This window comes from Hemitrygon akajei, chromosome 6 (genome assembly GCF_048418815.1).
Source record: "Hemitrygon akajei chromosome 6, sHemAka1.3, whole genome shotgun sequence".
In the NCBI taxonomy this organism is placed as follows: domain Eukaryota; kingdom Metazoa; phylum Chordata; class Chondrichthyes; order Myliobatiformes; family Dasyatidae; genus Hemitrygon; species Hemitrygon akajei.
This window is the reverse complement of record NC_133129.1, coordinates 117,386,895-117,409,539: the sequence shown is the minus strand read 5'-3', so window position 1 is coordinate 117,409,539 and position 22,645 is coordinate 117,386,895. Positions and strand designations below refer to the sequence as shown.

The window sequence follows — 22,645 nt, the reverse complement described above, 5'->3', positions numbered from 1 at the left end:
TTTTAAATGTTGTAACTGCTTCAGCTGTTTTCTCATTTCACATAGCTTTAAAATAAAGTTCCCTCTTAAGTTCCTATTAAATCATTCTCACATTGCACCTATGGCATATAGTTCCTGATTCCCCAATGATGGGGGAAAGAGACTAAGCATGCTCACCATATCTATGCCTATCATGATTTTATACACCTCTGCAAAATAACTTTTCAGTCTCCTGTTCCTTGTCAGTTGTAGTCTGACAAACCTCTTGCTAAAACTCAATCCTTCACGTTCTGGCTGTATCTTTAGAAATATTTTCAATGGTTCAATTTAATATCAGAGAATGTGTACAGTTTAAAACCAGAGAAATCCTTACTCTTCGCAGACATCCAAGAAACAGAATAATATACCCCAAAGAAAGAATGACAGAAAACGTTAGAACCCCAAAGTCCCCCTCACCTCACTTGCTCCAGCAAAAGCATTGGACCCCCCACTGGCCATGCAAGCAATAGCAAACATGATCTAGTCCATCAAAAACTACTGCCCACCCCAACACTTCGACATCACAGGCTCTCTGTCTTACTAACAAGGGAGAAGGAGATATTGTTCCTGCCACATCGAGAACAATCTGCCACGTTGTTTGTCCGAGCCCCCTGTTCAAAGACCACCAGACTCTCACCATCGAGAGAGAGAGATCACTTGAGTGCAGAGGCTTTCCAAAAGCTGCGCACGTCACCCGCTGCATCAATGTTTCAATCCCCTGTGATGCTTCAGTTGGCAGTATCGACGAGGAATCCACAGTGTCATACCCCGAAGGTGCACGTCTTCCAGGCCACACAGGGATATCGAAACACCACGAGTTCTGAGAGCGAGAACCCACGGCCTGTGAAGAACTGTAGTTTCAGCTGCAGTTGTAGATCATGGACTCCGACAGAACCCTAGCCGCGTTAAAATAGAAAAGAGACACAAGAAGAGAAGAATTAAACAGTTTCACGAAGAACTGGAAGAAGTCGCCCAGGTCTGCAAAAACCTCGGGCGCCATTTTTAGCTCCTTCCGTTCCCGCATTCTTTCCGGCTTATTGATATCTTTCCTTTCACGGTGACAAAATCTGAACACAGTACTCCAAGTGCAGCCTGACCAGCACACTCTGCAACTGCACCGTGCCCTCCAATTTTATACTCATGCCCCGAATTATGAAAGCTACTGTGCCAAAAGTTTTTCACCACTCTATTTACTGAGTTCACTTTCAGTGAATGATGTTCTTGAACCCCAAAAGTCCCTCTGTTCTACAGCACACCTTAGGCCCCTGCCATTCACTGCAGTCCTACCTGGATTTGACTTTCCAAAATACAACACCTCACATTTATCCAAATGCCATTTACTTGCCATTCCTTGGCCCACTTACTCAACTGATCAAGATCCCCTGTAACTTTTGATAACTTTCATTGCCTGTTATTATATCTATTGACCTGAAGAAGGGTCTCGGCCTGAAATGTTGACTGTTTGCTTATTTCTGTAGATGCTGCCTGACCTGAGTTGCTCCGGCATTTTGTGTGTGTTGCACTTATTCCATTGTAATGTTATCTACGTACTTACTAACCATGCCTGTACATTCTTATCAAAATCACTCGGCCACTTTATTAGGTACAGGAGTGGATCCAGGTGTGGTCTTCTGCTGAAGTGGAACCATTCCAAGGTTCAGTGTGTTGTGCGTTCAGATATGCTCTTCTACACACCACTGTATAATGCAAGGTTATTTGAGTTACAGTTGCCTTTCTGTCAGCTTGAGCCAGTCTGGCCATTCTGCTATGATCTCTCTGTTAAAAAGGCATTATCCCCCACAGAACTTCTACTCACTGAATGATTACTGTTTTTTGCATCATTCTCTAAACTGTAAAGACAGTTTGTGTGTGAAAGTCTCAGGAGATCAGCAGTTTCTGAACTACTCAAACTACCCAGTCTGGCACCAGTAATCATTCCACAGTCAAAGTCACTTAGATCACATTCCTTCTCCATTCTGATGTTTGGGCGAACAGGAACTGAACCTCTTGACCATGTCTGCATGCTTTTATTTATTGAGTTGCTGCCACATGATTGGCTGATTTGGTATTTGCATTAACAAACAGAGGTACACTTATACCTAATAAAGTGGCCACTGAGTATAGTTGACAGGCAACAATGGGCTCAGCACCAACCCCAAGGCACACTACTAGTCATAGGCCTCCAGTCCGAGAAACAGCGTTCTACCTTCACCCTCTGCTTTTTGCTGTCAGACCAATTGGGTATCCAATTAGCCAATCCTCCTTGGATCCTGTGTGCTATAACCTTTCAGGTCTGTTTCCTGTGTAGATGTTAGCAAAGGCCTTATCCAAGTCCATGTATACCACTCTGCCCCTGTGAGCTTTCTTAGTCACATCATCAAAATACCTGTTTGTAAGACATGATCTCCCACACACAAAGCTGTGGTGACTACCTGTAATTGACCACTCTTTCCAGATGTATTTGTATTTTATCCTTCAGAACCCTTCCTACTAAATTACTACCTCAGATGTTAGACTTATTGGCCTAAGTTTTTCTTTAATAAAGGCGCAGCATTCACTGCCCTCCAGTGAATGCTGAACAAGTTTTAGTTGTGCCTGATATTGATTCTTTGTTGGATGCTGGGGGGGGGGGGGGGGGGTTATTTATTCAAGCAGCTGTGTTCCATGAGTTAATGTACTGACTATTTCAGAGGCCAATTAAAAGTAAGCTGGTTGATCTGAAGTTAATACAGGCTGGTTGATATTGTTAGATCTAGAGATATTGTCAAGAATGACATGTAAATTTATGGTTGTAAATATTGGTAAATAAAGGTCAGCCTGACCAGCAAACAAGGCAAGTAAAGAATCAGAATCAGGTTTATTATCACCGGCATGCTTCGTGAAATTTGTTAACTTAGCAGCAGCAGTTCAATGCAATACATAATAATATAGAAGAAGAAAAAATAAATTATAATAAATAAATAAGTAAATCAATTACAGTATACGTATATCGAATAGATTAAAAATCGTGCAAAAAACTGAAATAATATATATTTAAAAAGTGAGGTAGTGTTCGTGGGTTCAATGTCCATTTAGGAACTGGATGGTAGAGGGGAAGAAGCTGTCCTGAATCACTGAGTGTGTGCCTTCAGGCTTCTGTACCTCCTACTTGATGGTAACAGTGAGAAAGGGGCATGCCTTGGGTGCTGGAGGTCCTTAATAATGGACACTGCCTCTCTGAGACACTGCTTCAAAAAGGAACTTGACCACAGGCTCTCCCTTTATAATGTAAACCAATCCAACTTGATCAGATAAACCCTGAGCAGGTACTATCTTGAGTCACACTCAGACAATGAACTACAGAACTATAGAACTAAATAGAATGCACATTGCTGAAGGTTTATAGACAAGCGTTTAACCAAGTAAAAGGAAACCAACAACTAAAAGGGAAAACAAAAACAACAATCTAGACCCAAATCCAGTAATTTCCCTGCCTTAAGAAATCAGCCATTATTCCTGATTATTAACTGGATTTAAATTCTGATTTCCCCGGTGCTTTTTAAACTACAGCAACTAGAGCACTGATTTATTCTGTTGAGATTTTAGTCACGTATTAGAATCACTATCCTATTGCTTAAAGATCAGGAAGAGGACTTCACTCATCTTCAGTATTGTTCTCCAGTTTTGTGTCTTCCAGCTGGTGTGCTGCATGGAGAGTAACCGCTACAGTCTGGATCACATCTCAACTCTCTTCTCCACACAGGTATGTCATCTTTCCTGAGCCCATGAACAATTTTGTTGTGAAACTGTAGCTAACTGTTATCACAGTTGGGGCATCTATGGATCATTCAGTCATCAAAGAACACAAAAATTAAAACCTTCAGCCATCCAGCACCCATCTGTATTAATCCTATGTATTGGCACTTGGTCCATAATAAGACCATAAGATATAGGAACAGAATTAGGCCATTTGGCCCATCAAGTCTGCTCTGCCATTTCATTATGGCTGATCTAATTTTCCTCTGAACCCCAGTCTCCTACCTCCCCTGCCCCTTGCCTTATATCCTTTCATGCCCTGACCAATTAAGAATCGATCAACCTCTGCCTTAAATATAATAAAGACTTGACCTCCACAGTTGCCTGTGGCAAACAATTCCACAAGAGAAGACAGTCTATCCAGATTTTCCTTCTAACTGAAACATTCCGCCCCAGGCAGCATCCTGTCTGTTTACCTCTGCATCTCTCCAGTGTAGTCGCCTTCTTCCTGTAGTGTGGCAACCACAACCTGCACACAGCATTCCTGGAAGGTCTAACCAATGCTCTTATGCTGTGCTCTGTCAACCAAAGGCAGATATCTCATACATCTTTTTCAGTCATGTTATCTACTTGTACTGCCACTTTGAGGATCTTTGGATTCACAAGCCAAGGTCTCTTTGTCCTCGATATTATTTACTGCTCAACCTTCCATCTGCCACTGCCTTACCCAGCTTAGCCAATTATTATTTTGTTACCTACAGCTGTTCTGTCATTATCAACACCACCATTTTTGTATTGTTTGCAAACTTCCAAATCATACCTCCTACATTCACATCTAATTTGTAAATATATATATCACCCAGCACTGATCTCTGTGATCACAAACTTCCAATCACATAGGAACCCTCCACTATAACCCGTGTATTCTATTACATCTAGTTCCTCTAGAATTTTGTCTGTGTTGCTGCAGATTTCCAACAGGTGCAGTCTTGTATTTCCTATTACCAAATCAGTTTTTGGGCAGGTTTGCCAACTTGCCTTGGATTCTGTTGGCTCTGAACTTAGGACATGTCTTTCACTTGGGATCATGTCCTTTCTGAAGGTGAGGTAAATCACATCAACCACACTTCCCGCATCAGTATACTTACACTGGCACTATCTCCCACCAACAACTCCATGCGGACTAACTCTGATTAATCCCTGCCTTTCCAACTAATTCTGTCCCTAGTGATTTGTACACTGCTGTCGGATAAGCAGGTGTATCATTGTCTGGCTTATCCCTACTGACCCTGCTGTCATCTGGCTTTTCACCCATAGCCAGTGAACGTTTAAAATCAACATCAATGCTCCAGCAGTTTCTTGCTTGCACCTCCTTCTCCTTCCCCAACCCACTATCATAGCAACTGGAGTACAATCTCATCAGACCTCAAGGATTTAACCAGTTTTTGTGCCTACTATAGAATTTTCCTATCACAACCGGAACCTCCAACTGCAGTATCTCTCTTGGTGAATGTAGATGAGGTGTATTTATTTGAGACCTTGGCCATGTTGTGTGGCTCCAAGCACAGACTGCCTCTGGATCCTAATGGGTAACCTGCCCACCCACCCCCCCACTTTCCCTGCTTACCTTATTGTACTTATAAAATGCGTTTGGATTTTCATTAATTCTGTGGCCCATCTTTGCTCTTGTTTTATATATACTATTCCTACACTCTATGCTTATGGAGGACCTTTCCTGTATTCTTTGTATTTTATCTTCCAAATGCTTTTTTTCTCTCAATCTAACCACAATATCCAAGTTTCCCTGGACTTGCCATCCTTGCCCTTCAAGGGAGCATGTTGTCACAAGTTCTCTCTTTAAATGACTTCCACTTGGTAAGTGTGTATTTACCTAGTAGTATCTCCTTAATGGTCAACATTTGCTAAGTCCAGTCTAAAGAAATAAAAATCACTTTCAGACGCTTAATTTCCAGACAAATTCATCCTGTCCCATAACGTTGAAACTTAGTGTTATGGTCATTATCACTAAAGGGCTTGTCCACTGACACATCAGTGCCTTGGACAGGTTCATTCTCTAGGCTTGGGTATCAGTGTTCCATTCCCAGCAGGATTGTATATGTGCTGCTTAAAAACAACTTCAGGCTGCTCTGGAAACATATCACATAAAGGTGATTTCAGTTATTATTGGGGCTGTTGAAATCCCTTACTACTCAACATTATTTCTCTTGCACCTCCTCGTACTCCTTTTTTATTACTAAGCTCCAACCATACGGCCTCATCTGAAAAGCTTCTGACATTTGTTCATTATGAGAAGAAGGATACTGAGACCATCTTCAAACTCCAGTTCTCTGCCAGGGTAGTTTGCTCTGCCCACTTTAAATCTGACACAAGTTTGTAAGTGCAGCTGTGATTTGAGCTGTTGTTTATCTGTTTAGTGTAGCCTGCTGGCTGTGTTTGAATTGTATATTACTTTGTTGGACTTGGTTATTTTCTCCTTGGCTGCTCTTTCCATTATGAAACATGACAACTGCCTTTCATGGGGATAGTAATTTAAGATCTTCCACCTACAGTTTTCTTTTCAGTGGACCAAAACTAGGTAAGAGAATAGCACTGGCTAAGGTTGATGTAATGTGATTCTGGCTGGTGTGGCTGTTTTACACCTATATTCTGTTCTCTCCATAGGAAACACTGGTGGATTTTGCCCTCACTCCCACCGATATCTGGGCCTTGTGGCAGGATGAGGAGAACCAGACCAATGTTAGATATATTAACTTTGAGCAGTAAGTTCTCAGTGAAGCTGAAGTAAGTCAGCAACAAGAATTTTTAACCAATTTCTAAAATAAAATTAACTTCAAAAGTAGCATTTGGGAAACTTTCCATTGTTACTGTTGACGTTAATCCGTAAGTTGTGCCCATTAATAATAGTCCTGTAGGATTTTTTTCAGTGATGGGATGGAGATGTGTCTCTCCAAAGGAGGTCCTTCCCTCCACTAGCCTACAGTTGATCCTTGGTCAAGATGTATTTCGTGGGGATTTCCTGTGGTGGAGGTATCCAGATCTAGAAGGCACAGCCTCCAAATTGAGGGTGATCTTTTAGGACAGTGGTAAGGAGGACATTTTGTAGCTAGAGAGTAGTGAATCTGTGGAATGCTGTGCCACAGACTGCAGTGGAGTCCAAGTCCGTGGTATATTTAAGGTGGCAGTTAATTGTTTCCTGATGGGTCAGGGCATCAAGGATTTGGTGAGAAGGCAGGTGTATGGGGTTGAATGGGATTTGGGATCAGCCATGATGGAATGGTGGAGCAGACTCAATAGGCTGAGGGGTCTAATTCTGCTCCTATGTCTTGTGGTCTTGTGTAGGTCCTATTTAGCCCACCAAGCAGTGTCACATGAAGCCATGGGAACAGGTGGTGGATAGTTGTATGAGCAGCTGGTGCATATAACAAGTCCTGGTTATGCGACCACTGATGCCAGGCACACAGTCTCGGAAGGGTATTGATAATGGCTGGGGTGTTCCGTCTTGTAAAGACACTGCCCAGAAAGCAGCAATGACAAACCACTTCTGTACAAAAATTTGTCAAGAACAGTCATGGTCAAAAGATCGTGATCACCTACGTTATATGACAAGGCACATAATAATGTGGGAGTTTAGTTAAGGACTTCGTAGTTTTGTGCATCATTGGCCAATGGTTGTATACTTCTGCCTGGAATTTTGTAATGGTCCTTTGACTTGGAACAAGGGATGAATGGGAAGATGGGGTCTGTGATTCTTTGGTGTGTTACACTATAATTGCTTAGACTAGGTGTTCCCAGCCTGGGGTCCATGGACTCCAGTTAATAGTAGGGGTGCATGTCATAAAAAAGGGTGGTAACACCTGGCTTAGACAAATGAAATGATCTGGTGGGGAAATGGGGGAGGGGTGGCCTGCTGTTTCCCAAAGAGGGTAAGGAAATGTATAGAATAAAAGATTAGAATGTAATTTGCACCCACTGTGGTGTTGCACTTAGTAAGTTCTAGCTTAGTATAACCAGATTACTGTGGGTGAAGGTATCTCATCTGGCCACCTTGATGTTCTTTTAGAAGAGTTTACATTTGATTCCTCTCAGCAGCCAGTTTCCTGTTTTTGTGTTTTCATTTCCTGACCTTTCTGTGATTCTTGTTCATCCAGTTTACACCTTTGGCCTGTTATTCTCGTATCACAACTTAAAGTAACATTCAAATGTAAGGTTACGTTAGCTATACTATTTAGCTTCACTTCACTGGCCTTGTGTGATTTAATAATTCTAATAGCTTGATTGTAAATCGTAATAAATAATTAACCATTTGTAGCACCTTAAACATGAAAAGTAGTCTTTTCTAATCTGTAGTCGTCAAGCAATCGTTTTACAACTACCGTAGATTCCGTACTACAGAGCGCACCTGATTAAAAGCCGCAGGCTCTAATTTTAGAAAGAAAATCAATTTTGTACTTGTACAAGCCGCACCGGATTTTAGGCCGCAGGTGTCCCACGTTGTAATATGAGATATTTACACAGAAAGATATTACACGTGAGGATTTTTTAACTTTTAGTTAAATCCGTATGGTAACATAAACAAATACATATTGCAAATGCTTTTTTTCGAACCGTGCCTGTAACACGGCTACTTTTAAATATACATACGTATCGGTAACACACAAATTACGTTGCGTATACTTTTTTACTGAACAGTGCACGAACAACATTCCAATATCTCCTAACGACTGGTAAAAAAATATATACTGCAGCCTACCAGGAAAAGTTATTGATCGCCTTTAACTTAAAAGCAGCGTTTTCGCTCGGGTCTAATGCCGCTCGCCCCCACCTTCCCGTTTATCGCAAACCGGTATTTCCCACAAGACGCGGCGAAACCGGATGTGACGTCATAGCATCCCGGGATGTAGTACAGAAAACAAATATAGTTAAAACACTTCTAACTTTAACTAGAAAATACTAACAAATGAATTACTAAGCGAAAATATTATAAACTAAATAACTGCCATAAAGGCAGCACAATGCTTTTCTTCGAGTGTTTTCCATGTTGATGAGGGTGAGTACAAATGACTGATTTACAATAATTTAATTGTGAAAGTGCGCTTGATTTATCATACAATTTCATTGGACCTCTGTGAACTACTCATCAATTTTATTGGTCTACTGTTACGAGGCAAAATGTTTTTGGCGGCATGAAAAAAAAACATGCATTAGCCGCACCGTAGTAAAAGCCACAGTGTTCAAAGCTGTTCAAAGCGTGGGAAAAAAGTAGCGGCTTATAATCCGGCATCTACGGTAATCCCACCCATCTCACACTTCCATCAATGTCCCCCAGTTCTACTATTGACCTATTTTCTAGGGGCATTTTACAGTGGCCTGTTAATCCACTGCTTTGCACATCTTTGCAATATGGGGGGAAACTGGGACACTGGGGAAATCCATGCAGTTTCTGCAGGAATATGGAAACACTGTACATAGTGCCTGAGGTCAGGATTGAACCTGGTTCACAGCTCCACTCTTTTGTCTAACTGAAGAAAGTCTTGGATGGGTATGTGGTTTCAATGATGGTTTGTCTTCAATTCAAAATACCAATGCAGTTCTTGGCAGTATAATTTTGAATTTCAACATTGGACTGATGAGATCTCCGCTTCCTCCTTCCACCGTTGATTTAATTCAGTGGATCAGATTGTGTAGGAATGTTAGGGAAGACCCAGATCCTAGTGTGTACCAGATTAGCTGATGATTGTCAGGTGACGTGTCCAGTTTGTTCACGTTTTGCCTGAGAAGTGAAGAAATGGTCTGTATTCTCTCTCCTTCAATCTTACTCCTGGACAAAGCGGACTGCGGATGAAAGAAGAGTATGACTTACTTTGTAGCATTTATTTATCAAATACTGCATACCATAATCCTCCTCCGATGTAAGAGTGTGCTTGGGATACAGAGAGTGGCTAAGTGGCTATTGTTTGCCATGGGCTTGTATGCCTGGTCTTGTGACTGAATATGTTGGTGTTTTCAGAGGAATTGGTGAGGGAACTGGCCAAACTTTTATTCTTACGACTTGCCGTTAATAACGGTCTTTTGTTGCAGTAACCATGCTGGCCAGTGGAACCAGGTCTTCATACAGCCTGTTGCTGATGATGAATTGCGTGTGCCGGAGGATCAGGACCCCAAGGTGAGCAGCCATTACTTGTCAGTAGTTTCTTTCAGCTTGCTGCACTGTCCTCTCTTTCAGACATGTTAAAGTGTACTTGGTGTCATTTGCCCTGTTTGGCTTCAGATGGCATCTTGCAGATGGTGTACACTGCAGCTGATGTGCAGTGATATTGAGGAGATGATGTTTGAGACGTGCTAGCAGGCAGTCGATTGGGATGACGCTTCCTGTAAGGTGTTTGAGTCAGAGAAAAGTACGGCACCTCTAACAGTTTGTTTCATGCACCCACTACCCTCTGTGTGTATTAAAAAAACAACTTTCCTCCCTCCTCTTGAACACTGAGGTCACCCCTCAACCTCTGACATTCCAGTGAGAATAAATCTAGCCTATCCAATCTTTCCTTATAAGTAAAGCCCTCCATTCCAAGCAGCATCTTGGTGAATTCTGAATATTTGTCACACCATTCCTGTAGTGTGGGAACTAGAAATGCACACAATACTCTACAAGTGTGGTATAACCAATGTTTTGCACAAGTTGTAATATGACATCCCAACTAATACTCATGGCTTATGAACGTAAGTATATCAAATGCCCTTTTCATTATCCCATTCACCTGTGTCACCACCTTCAGGAAGCTATAGACTTGCAGACCAAGGAATCTCTGTACAGAGAAGGTCCCTGTTATTTATTATATATGTTACACCAGAATTTGACTTCCCAAAGTGCATTACTTGTTTGGATTAAATTCCATCTGCTACTGCAACTTCTGGTTGAATGTTGAAGCTTACCTGGGTGTGTGGAGCTTATTCCGTCACTCCTGATGTGCCTGTAGATGGTGGGAAAGCTGCGTGAAGTGGTAGAATGGTACCACAAAATATTCAGTCCCTTACTTGATTAAAGTAGGTGTTAACTGAGTTGGTCCACTATTCTGGTCAGTAATGGCTTTTCTGAGGTGTGGAGGGTATGGCCATGTATATTAAGGGGAAGTAATTAGATTCCTGTTGCTTTAAGAGAGTTATTATCCAGTAGGCATTCAGTCTGTACATTCCTTGCCACTGACCAATTCAACTCAAAGCATTGTTAAGTCCTTGCTACCTCAGGTGCGGGCTGTATCATTATCTGACAAGTTGAGAATAGAACCGATTACCATGCAATCATCAGCTAACATATCTGATTCTGATTTTTCTCTCATTGCCAGTGTTGAGTACTACTGGAACACTGACTACAGGCAGATCTCATCCTGAAGGATGAATCTTTGGAGCAAATCAGGGATGTGTTGGAACCTGTGGACTTGGACCATATGATATAGGAGCTGAGTTAGGCCATTAAGCCCATCAAATCTGCTCTGCTATTCAATCATTACTAATTTTAACCCCATTTTCCCTTTAACCCCTTTACTAGTCAAGAACTTATAAATTTCTGCCTTAAGTATATCCAATGACTTGTCCTCCACTGCAACATATTCCAAAGATTTACCATCCTCTGGCTGAAGAAATTCTCCATCATCTGAGTTTTAAAGGGACATCCTTTCATTCTGAGGCTGTGCCCTTGTATCCTAGACACTTTTAATTGAAGCATCTACTCCATGTCCACTATATCCACGCCTTTCAGTATCTAGTAGGTTTCAATAAAGTCCACCTCATCCTTCTGAAGTCAGAGTAGAGACCCAGAGCCTCAGTTGTGTATCCATGCCCAGATGATAAATGGTAAATGGTAGGACATTGAAGAATGCAGTGGAACAGAGTGATCTAGGAATAATGGTGCATAGTTCCCTGAAGGTGGAATCTCATGTGGATAGGGTGGTGAAGAAAGCTTTTGGTATGCTGGCCTTTATAAATCAGAGCATTGAGTTATAGGAGTTGGGATGTAATGTTAAAATTGTACAAGGCATTGGTAAGGCCAAATTTGGAGTATTGTGTACAGTTCTGGTCACCGAATTATAGGAAAGATGTGAACAAAATAGAGAGAGTACAGAGAAGATTTACTAGAATGTTACCTGGGTTTCAGCACCTAAGTTACAGGGAAAGGTTGAACAAGCTAGGTCTTTATTCTTTGGAGCGTAGAAGGTTGAGGGAGGACTTGATAGAGGTATTTAAAATTATGAGGGGGATAGATAGAGTTGACGTGGATAGGCTTTTTCCATTGAGCGTAGGGGAGATTCAAACAAGAGGACATGAGTTGAGAGTAACACGTTTAAGGGTAACACGAGGGGGAATTTCTTTGCTCAGAGAGTGGTAGCTGTGTGGAACGAGCTTACAGTAGAAGTGGTAGAGGCAGGTTCGGTATTGTCATTTAAAGTAAAATTGGATAGGTATATGGACTGGAAAGGAATGGAGGGTTATGGGCTGAGTGCGGGCCAGTGGGACTAGGTGAGAGTAAGCGTTCAGCACAGACTAGAAGGGCCGAGATGGCCTGTTTCCGTGCTGTAATTGTTATATGGTTGTATGATTTGTGAAGAGACTTCAAAAATGACTACGTGTTTGTTAAATAATATGTGTCCTGGTTGCTCCACAGGAAACCTATCTGGAATACCTCTTTACTCCAGGTCGTTTTACACCTCAGGCTCTGCTAAAAGCTCTGCAGGTAATTGTTGGATTTGTGCCATTCATGTAAAATAAGTTCTATTTATTCACTGCCATTCTGGCAGGACTCCCCACTCAGTGTTCAGAAGGTGACTGAGTTGATATGTCCTGTGTTAAGGCAGTTCTGATTATGGAAAGTTAGCTTTGTGGAAATCACAAATCATTATCAAGCATTTGAATTACAGAGTAAAAATGAACTTTTACGAAATCTATGTAACAAAATAATGTGGGGGAGATTACACTGTATCAAAATTCCTTCAGTAATTTAAAAAACGAATTGAAAACCTGTTAATAGAACAACAAATATTTTAAATACCAAAATACAAATATTTAATCTTGCTGGTCTGACCAGCATAGGGTGGAGAAATGAATTCCCAGTGTAGTGCTACACTATGTAATCCCAGCCAGGGGCTCTGCATGGACTCCAGCAATGGAACAAAGTGTGCAGGCATCCTTTAGATAGATAGATAGATACTTTATTCATCCCCATGGGGAAATTTACAACTAATCCCAGGCTTGAAGCAGCTCCCTATACTTTCAGGGTTTACTTATCGAAAACCTTCTGAGTGCCAATTGTTCACATGATCAGGCAGGTGCCACTGTGCAGGTTTCTAGCATCTGTGTCATCTGCTTGATAATTTTGGCAATGTAATGGACATTGTTCTTCAAAGTGACTCATGAAACTAGAATCATTGATAGAAGTGATAAGGTGCCACATAAATGTAAATCTTTATGTTAAGCTCAAAAAGGAATGATCATACATGAGCAGCTATCAGCAACATCCCGATTGGTTGGGTGTTGAACCCATACTCCAATGTTAGAAGTATTGCAAGATATTCTGTACTGAGTTTTCTTGGATCAAAATGATAGTAGTGATAGCACGGTTTAGGAATGCACCTACATTTATAATATGGGATTCATGGCCGGGTTGGGGGTGCGCATAGGGAAAGAAATAGTTTGTTGTGGGAAAATTGTGATATGGGAGCAGGGTTATAGTGTAATATGCCAAAATGTGGAGGGAGAAGCTGCAGTTTTCTAAGGGGGCTGTTCCTTCTGCTATAGAAACACAAGTGTGTAAAGCACAGTCCTTATGTTTCAACAGCAGTCGTCACTAGAGGTCAGCATTTAGATCCCTCGGTAATGGCGTTGTAATGTCTTAAGCAACACACGCAATGCTATAGGAACTCAGCAGGTCAGGCAGCATCTATGGAATTGAGTAAACAGTCGTTGTTGAGACCCTTCATCAGTACTAGAGAGCAAGGGCAGAAATCAGACTAAGAAGGTGGTGTGATGGGGGGAAGAAGTACAAGCTGGCAGGTGATATGTGAAACCAGGAGAGCGGGAGGAGCTGAAGTAAAGAGCTGGGAAATTGATTGGTAATAGAGATAGAGGACTGGAAAAAAGAGAACCTGATAGCAGAGGACAGAAAATCAGGAAGAAAAGGAAAGTGGAGGAGCTCCTGAGGGAGGTGATGGGCTGGTAAGGAAATGAAGTGAGAGAGGGAAACTGGGATGAGGAATGGTGAAGGAATTTGGGGGTGTGTGACAATTACAGAAAATTCAAGAAATCGATGTTCATGCCATCAGGTAGGAGGCTACCCAGATGGAATATAAGGTGTTGCTCCTCCAACCCAAGTGTGACCTCAGCATGGTAGTAGAGGAGGGAATGGGAAGTAGAATTGAAATGGGTGGCTCGGGAAAATCCTGTTCTTTTGTGGCAGATGGAGCAAAAATGCTCAATGAAGCAGTCTCCCAATCTATGTTAGGTCTCACCAATGTACAGGAAGCCACAGGAATGGTAGTAACACAACCTTCACTTGCATCTCCTCCATTTCGTGCACATCTGCCCTCGTCCTGTCCTTCCACAGCCACACCAAGGATAGGGTTCCTCTTGTTCTCATCTACCACCCCACCAGCCTCTGCATTCAGCACATAATTCTCCATAACTTCCGCCTGCCATCTCAAGTGGGATCCCACCACCAAGCACATCTCTTCCTTCCACCCCTCCCCTTCCACTTTTTGCAGGGATCGCTCCCTTGTCCACTCATCCCTCACCACTGATCTCCCTCCTGGTACTTATCTTTGCAAGAGGAAGAAGTGCCACACTTGCCCGTACATCACCATCCTCACTAACATTCAGGGCCCCAAATAGTCCTTCCAGGTAGGCAAAACTTCACCTGAGAGTCTGAGGGCTGCTTCTCTATCAGTGAAACCAGATGTAGATTGGGAGACTACTTCGTCAAGCACCTTCGCTCCATACGCCACAAAAAGCGGATCTCCCAGTGGCCACCCATTTCAATTCTTTTTCCCATTCCTACATGTCAGTCCATGGATGGCCTCATGCACTGCCACATTGAGGCCACTGTCAGGTTGGGGGAGCAACAACCTCCAACCTGATTGTAGGATCATCGATTTCTCAAACTTATGGTAATTGCCTGCTCCTCCCCATTTTCCTTCACCATTCCCCATATCTGTTTCCCTCTCTCACTTATCTCCTTACCTGCCCATCACCTCCCTCTGGTGCTCCTCACGCTTCCCTTATAACCATGGTGTTCTGTCCTCTCCTATCAGATTCTCCTTCTCCAGCCCTTTATCTCTCACCTACCAGCTTCCCAGCTCTTTACTTCAACCCCTCCCCCAGTTTCACCAATCACCTGACACCTTCCTCCCCTCCCGCCACCTTCTTATGCTGACATTCTCCCTGTCCTTTCCAATCCTGATGAAGGGTCACAGCACAAAATGTCAGCTGTTTACTTTTTTGTAAATGCTGAACGATCGGCTGAGTTCCTCTAGTGATTTGCGTGTGTTGCTTTGGATTTCCAGCATCTGCAGATTTTCTCTGTTGTAATGTCTTAAAGCTGTTGGACGAATGATTTAATAACTTGGGCACCAGAGGGAGCTCACACTGCTCTTTAGAAATATGTTAATCTGAGAGCACAAATGTCTTTTTCCAAGTGCCTGGAGGATTTGCCTTGATTCTGTTACTGCATCCCAGGAACAATGAATCTCCTAGTTACTTATCCCAGCTCCCTCCCTGCTTAAACTTCTGAACCAATCTTCTCTTTGTGAGCCTGTGAAAACTCTTCACTGTCCATTCTGTTCTCCACTGAATTGCTCCTTATTTCATTTCTTTCACAGTACCCGGTGTGCAAGTGGAAGAGGCTAGTTTCACTGCTTGTGGAAGTTGCAGGGTTGTACACATTAAGGATATTGAGGTCACTTCAGTGAGTTAGTCTCAAAGTTATAGCAGGCCCGGCTAGAAGCTTGCTAGTGTAAAATTCACGAGAATGTGAACAACTTGCAGTCTTTTTAACTGGGTCCAGGTTTGAGCCAACTAAGCTAGTGCTAATGCCTAGAAACTGCTAGTTGTGGTTGTTCATTTCTGAGAATGATTACCCAAACCTTCAAACTAAAAACATGACTTTCATGCCGATTTTGTTTTGGATATGTCAATAATACTCCATGCCAAAAGTCATTTGAGCTGTCTATCTTATTTACATATTTGAGACGTTTGTGTTACTGGTGAGATGAGCAGATCTTGTGTCACCCATGTGCTGCCGTTTTACTTGCTCCATATCTAAGCGAACAGTGTAAGGAGGCTTCACATTATGGAAATCTGTTTATAGTCTCTGTCAGACTATAAACTATGCATTAATTTCCATCCAGTGAATAAATGAGCAACATTCATTTTTAAAACCCTGGGAGAAGTATGTCCTGTCATTCCCTCATATCAAAAATTTTTCAGAGTTATTGGCCATGTGGTGAAATTATGACTTGTGCACTGAACTGGTAGAGGTGGCCTGACTATCGGTCATAGGGGTCTGGAAAATCACACAGGCTGCATTCCCATCTCCTACTACTCTGGCCATTGGTTTGGTTTCCTCTCAGATTAATCAGGATGTCATATTGCTAACTGAATAAAATGGTCAGATTTATGGAATTATTCAAATGTACTAAAACAATATTCTTTCTCATTATTATGTTAAATTCTGCTGTCTGATCCCTAATACCAACAGCACATCTGTGTAGGAAAAGGATCTAGTGCTTTCCTGGTGTATATGGCAAATAAACTTTCTTCAGGCTTCCAACTGGGTGCAGGTATCCCTGATGAAGATGGCAGAGTTTGTCATCGAAATGCTGGTTACTATCGATAACTGCACCCAACTGGAAGCCTGGGAAGAATTTATACATTTCTGTAAGCTCTCATTTTCCTTCTGTGCAGTGTCTTTGTACCTTGATGCTGTTGTCAGTAGAAGCTGGTATAAACCCTGTTTGTGTGCCATGAGCTAAAACAAATGTGACGAGCTTGCATCAGTTTGTGACTGAGGTTTTGACTTCCGTTGTTAATCTTTAATTCAGATATACTGCCGAGGGGCAGACAGAATCCTGGACCCGTCAATGGAGGGACTGAAGAAAGAAGTGACATTAGCTGTGGAAAATGCGGTAATGTTAGAAATGGTGGGGGGGCATGTCAGGGTAATATCAGAATGAATTGCTCCTTTCGTAGTTTCAGATCAGTCTGCAGGAGCTTAATTTGTAATAACTGGGGTGTGGCTATGTCACACAGTCAGTTCCCCTTCTTATTGCTGCATTCCTCCACCTTCCTGTAAAACAAAGCTGTCTTTCTCTAACTTAAACAGTTTAGTGACTCCTAGCTAATCAATAGAGTTTCCTTGAACTAGGAACAAGTTAACCTTGCATGTTCATGTCATTGTGCATTCAGAGAAATGCAGAGAGTTTTCCATGCATGGGGATGGGATTATTTCCTTTGAAGCATCTAGGTACATCAACTTGAGATTGGTTCTCTTTTGACTTCAAGGTCCAAGTGGGTTGTTTTATTCTAAATTGTTCTTGTTGTGTTCAGATTCAGAACAGTGTGACGGAGTACGAGTTCTCACAGGAGGTGTACCGTCAACTGCAAGTGGAGTTCTGGTCCAAGTTCTACGCCTGCTGCTTGCAGTACCAAGAGGCCTTAGCACGTCCCTTAGCATTGCTTGTCAACGATCGTACAAATATGGTGTGTCTGCTTAAAAAGGTGAGGGCTTGGTGATGGCTAGGAGCTGATTGGGTTCATAAACTTCTGTCCCAACCTCCACCATTAACAAGAGTCCATGGTTTAGTAGAGGCACTTAAAGGGTAATTAATTTTAAATCATATTGTGTGTTGTTACTATTAAGTAGTAATGTATCCAGTCAAAAAGTTGTAATGTTTCAACATCAAGCTTATTGTATGTACAAGTATGCACATGCACAGGTACAGTGGGAAAACTCGCAATAATATCAGCGTTCACAAGAAAAATATAAAATAAATATAAGTTACACACAATTTGCAGAACAAAGAGCACAATTTGGAAAAATAAACTAAGTCCATCTTTGTGCAATGATCAAAATGGTCAATGTGTTGCTAAACTGCAGTGTTTATGGGTTGTGCTGATTCATTCAAGAACCAAATGGTTGGAGGGAAATAGCTGTACTTGAATCTGGTGATGTGGGACTTGAGGTTTCTGAATCTGCTGCCAAATGGTAGTTGTGAGAAGATGGAGTCGAGTCCTATTCCAGTAACTTGAGCAGAAATGTGGTATTGTATTAATGTGGCTTTTGCACTAATACCTCATTTGACTCCTCAGCTAAATAAGTAAAGATTTCATAGCAATATTCTGAAGAAACGCAGGACATTTTCATTGAGCCGTTTTTTTTAATCCTTCAGCATAAACCATCAAATCGGCTGATCTGGTTATTAATTTGCTGTTTATGGAGCTTGAATATGCAAATTGAATGTTGTAATGTGACACTTCAAAAATATTTAAACTAATCATCAAGCATACATAAAATAAGGTTCTTTATACCTATTAACTGTATTAATGAAGTGTGTGAATTTTGGCAAAGAAAAAAGCAATTCTGCTTTCTCCAATTAACCAAAGTATAGCTAGCCCTTGATCAGTGAGTCCTCTTGAGGCAATTTCTGCTTTGGAAAACTATGGATGGCTGTGGCACTAGTTCTGAAGTCAGTGAGTGCTGGCATCTGCCTCAGAAGTCAATCACAGGGCCTGGGTGTTGAGGGTACTCCTCACAGTTTAAAACTTTACAGTATTTTTTCCACTCGGACCACACATCTTGACGATATAAATCACTTATGAGTAATTATGGACATTGCAATTAATGGGAATTCAGGCATCAGTTGATCACATTTGATGCATCTGAGGTCATTGCGCATGTTTTTAGTGGATGAATGTAACAGTCCCAATAACAGTTTCTTCCATTAAAAGCTTTGGTTGCCAGGTTTTGGTTTTTAAAGCTTCAACATAAAAAAAGCCTTCAAAAACAATAATAAATGGGGCTTAAATGTGGAGCCATACTTGTACCCCAGCTGAGAAGTGTAAATGTTGATGAGAATGGTCTGAATCTTATAGGCAGTAATTGTGACTGTTACTGATAAACTGTAGACCAGTAATTGAAGATGTTACTAAGGTTGATTCCTTGACCTGTAATCATCACTTCGGGCGAGCATGAGCTGAATAGTCTGGGCCAATACTAGTAGGCATTGATGAGGATGCCATTGGTGCTCTAGACCAGTAAATGAGAGTGCTGGAGCATGGTATTGAAGATCTGACTGTTCCTTCTTTTGCAGGGGTTTATGTCTTTCATGTTCCCCTGCCTCGCTATAGATCACCTCTACATGTCTTCTGATGAGGGACTTTTTCTAGAAGATGAGTGCTCCCTCACTGATGGTGAGTAGTAACACTGATGGTAGCCAGTTTTATTGACAATTCAAATAGTCCTTTAGATGCCACCCATCCATTCCCCTGTATGTTTACTTGCTCTGTGACTCTGGCTGCAGTCTACTCAATCCTGAAGGTTTTCTTCAAGTCTTTGCATTTCGCTGCATTTTCATCTATCATGAGATATCTAGCAAGCTTATGCCAATGCCTCCACCTTCCAGTTTCCCTCTCTCACACCATCCTAACTTGAAAATAAGTTGCTAATCCTTCAGCATTGGACACAATTCCTAAAGCTCCCTATACATAACACTTCCACTGCTTCCTTCCTTCCTGCTTAACACACAAATGGCTCATTTTAGACTGACAACCTTTTTCTGTGCTAAGTTGTGTATGGTCACTCCTTCCTGTACCTTTTTTTGAATCTGCAAAGCTGTTCTTCTATGAGGGTCAATTTAAGTTGATTTATTTGATTTAAAACTTAATCTCTCTGATTTAAAAAGATCAAGCCAGCTATAAACTGCTCCAAAGAGGGACTTTGTACAATGCTGAATAATTGGCAGTAATTACTACAAGTGGGTGAAGATGTGAGTAATGCAATCTAGGCAGCAAAGTGGTTACTTTAGTATGAAATAAAGATTGTAGTTACCATTGATAACCCAGTGTCATTTAACACTGTAATGGACACCCTACCATATTAAAGAGCTAGTCAGATGCCTTTTTAGTCTACTCTTTGGTAATCCAGAGATGCTGGTTCAAATTGCACCATGTCTAGAGTGAAATTTAAGTATAGTTCATTAAGAAAAACCAGAATTAAATAACGAAAGCAGTCTGATTCATAGTGATGGCCTTCAGATTTGTGCTTCAAATTCGGCTGCATTTCTCACCAAGCTGTTCCAGTATGGTTACCACTGACAGCATGGGCTTTTTGCCCAGAACAGAGTGAATAGGACACATCCAATCCTCAATCTTCAAGCAAGTGTCATCAGTAGAGATATCAGGCTGTACCTGTTCACAGGCACCTGAGGACCACTCAGTCCCAGAGCTCATTGCAACCTTTCATTGGATTGCCAGATAAATAATTTTTTTTAAAACTATGGATTTCAGGAATCTGAAGTATAAACAAATGCTAGAAACACTTGTCAGGATTCCAGAAGGGAGGTGAGTGAGACTGGCCCTGATAGTAAGACAGCACTTGACCAAGTATGGCTTAAAGAGGCCCTGGTAATCTGGTCATTGAGCATCAAGAGGAAAGTATTCCAGTGATTGGTGATGCGCACCATTAAAAGCAGGTGTTTGTTAGGTCAATTGTCCAAGCCCAGAGAGTTCCTCAGTGACTGAGACCCAGCTATCTTTGGCTACTTCTCAATGACCTTCCATTCATTCGGTCCGAAGAAAGGATTGCTGCTGATGATTGCATTCTTTCTTTCCATTCACCTCTAGTGAACTGTAGAGTGAGACATCATTTGGATCTGGGCTGATGAGTGACAAATAATATGTGTGCCACACATATCAGTCAATAACCATATCCAGCAAGAAAGTCATCTGTGCCTTTCAGTTGTCAATTCTCCATCATCAACATTAAGTATTACCATTGGCCAGGAATTTAGCTGCCTTTACGAGCAGGTCAGAGGCTGAGGATTCTGAGATGAGTGATTTTTTGTTTAACCTGCTGATGCCAAAAGCCAGTGTTGCACCTGAAGCTACAAGCCAGTGTGTGATAGAATATCATCTTCTTGTTCAAGTGAGAGTTGCTGTAGCTGCACTCGAGCTGGTCGTGGTCGAAGATGCAGCAGTTTGGTTGGCACCCAGTCTAAATGTTGATTCCCTTGCTATCGGTGCATAGGGTACCTGCAGTGGGTACAAGTTGGTTACTTGCCTGCATGACTCCGTCAGCACTTGCCAGATCTGCGACCCCTACCTCCTAGAAGGGCAAGGGCAGCAGGCACATGTGACCACCACTTCTACGAGCTCCCCCTCTGAGTGGATCTTGGGTGGGAGGTAGAAAGGAGCAGTGTGAAGTAAGGGAGACATGAATTTAGTAACAGTGGATGGGAGTTCTCAGAGTTGATAAGGTCACTGATGGTTTGGAGACAGTTTCCATGTCAGGCAGCTCACCACTACCTCCAAGGAGGTTAATGATAATCAATGTTTGCCTAATGATGTTGTGGTTCTGTAACTGTCATGAATCAACTTGGATAATTGCAGGTAACTGGATGGAATTGTGACCTGCTGAATAACTGACTCACTAGGCGTTTAAGTAAAGGTGCCAGTGGCTTTCATAACAACACTGTCCTTGGAGTGAGTTGGTATCCAGCTCAAGTAAACTGGCTTGGAGATTAACAAGAATGTTATCTTGGGCCTTGGGCCTGGAAATGAAAGCACAGTTTATCCGTGTTTATCCCAGTGTTTTGTGCAGTTCATATCTGAGAATTCTAAACAGTAACTGGTGTTTCACCTCTGTTGGTTTTAAGGTCTATGTTTCACTTCCATGTGTGTCTAGGCCTTTTGTACACCTTAATGAGGTTAAAGTAAGGGCTGCTATCTGCAATACTTAAAAATTGTTCCCTTAGATCCAGATGTAGCACGGGACCTGCTTCAATTAGTGCAGTGCCTTCGACTGGTTGGAGACTCTATCACTATGGAAATGGCCTCTTTAATGGACACGGCAGTGAGCCACCTACAGCCCCCTGAGAAAGCAGCAGAGCAGATTCTGGAGCACCTTCTGGCCAGAGACACGTAAGTAAGACCGGATGTCAGCATTGTACGGAATTCAGTAATACCCTTCAGAGGAAAAAGGTAAATTCTTGGAGAAAAGCTTTGTGGAATGTAGGGAACAGGTGAGTGGTGAGGGTAAGATTGCTCTTCAAAATGGCCATCTCTATAATTTAATATTGAATTGTCTGATGAAAGGTTGAAACTCGTTCTTTGATGGTAAAAAGGTGCTGATTGTAGTCTGGTTAGGGATTTGTGAGGGACAGGTTGTAAATCATGAGCCTGATTGAATTCTTTACAGAAGTAACGAAGCAAGTAGATGAAGGTAGAGTAGTGGATATGATGCATATGGATTTTAGTAATGTGTTTGACAAGGTTTCCCATGTTGGCTCACTCAAATTCAGAAGCTGTGGGGTCCATGAAAATCTGGCTACATGGATTCAGAACTGGTTTTTCCACAGAAGGCAGAAGGTAAGTTCAGATGGAACGTATTCTGCCTGGAGGACCTGTGGTGTTCTGCAGGTAAGTGTTCTGGAAGCTTGCTTTTTGTGATTAGTAAGTTTGCATATGACCATGAAGGTTGGTGTTGGTGTATAAGGTTGTCATAGGTCACAGTGGGATAAAGAGCTAGGCTGAAAAGTGGCGAGTGGTGTTCAAAATGGAGAAGTGTGTACCACTTCTCTTTGGAAGGTCAAATTGAAGGCAGTACACAAGATTA

General features: G+C 41.9%; 1 protein-coding gene across 1 annotated transcript in view; it reads left to right on the top strand.

Moving 5' to 3' along the window:
* Window positions 1-22,645, top strand: part of nup160 (nucleoporin 160) — an 80,171-nt gene that overhangs the window by 10,924 nt on the left and 46,602 nt on the right. The window contains exons 8-15 of the mRNA XM_073049116.1: window positions 3,680-3,760; window positions 6,436-6,533; window positions 9,853-9,937; window positions 12,431-12,499; window positions 16,857-16,940; window positions 17,362-17,532; window positions 19,125-19,224; window positions 21,786-21,951. Coding sequence (XP_072905217.1) covers window positions 3,680-3,760; window positions 6,436-6,533; window positions 9,853-9,937; window positions 12,431-12,499; window positions 16,857-16,940; window positions 17,362-17,532; window positions 19,125-19,224; window positions 21,786-21,951 — 854 coding nt within the window. The remainder of the gene's footprint in view (window positions 1-3,679; window positions 3,761-6,435; window positions 6,534-9,852; window positions 9,938-12,430; window positions 12,500-16,856; window positions 16,941-17,361; window positions 17,533-19,124; window positions 19,225-21,785; window positions 21,952-22,645) is intronic.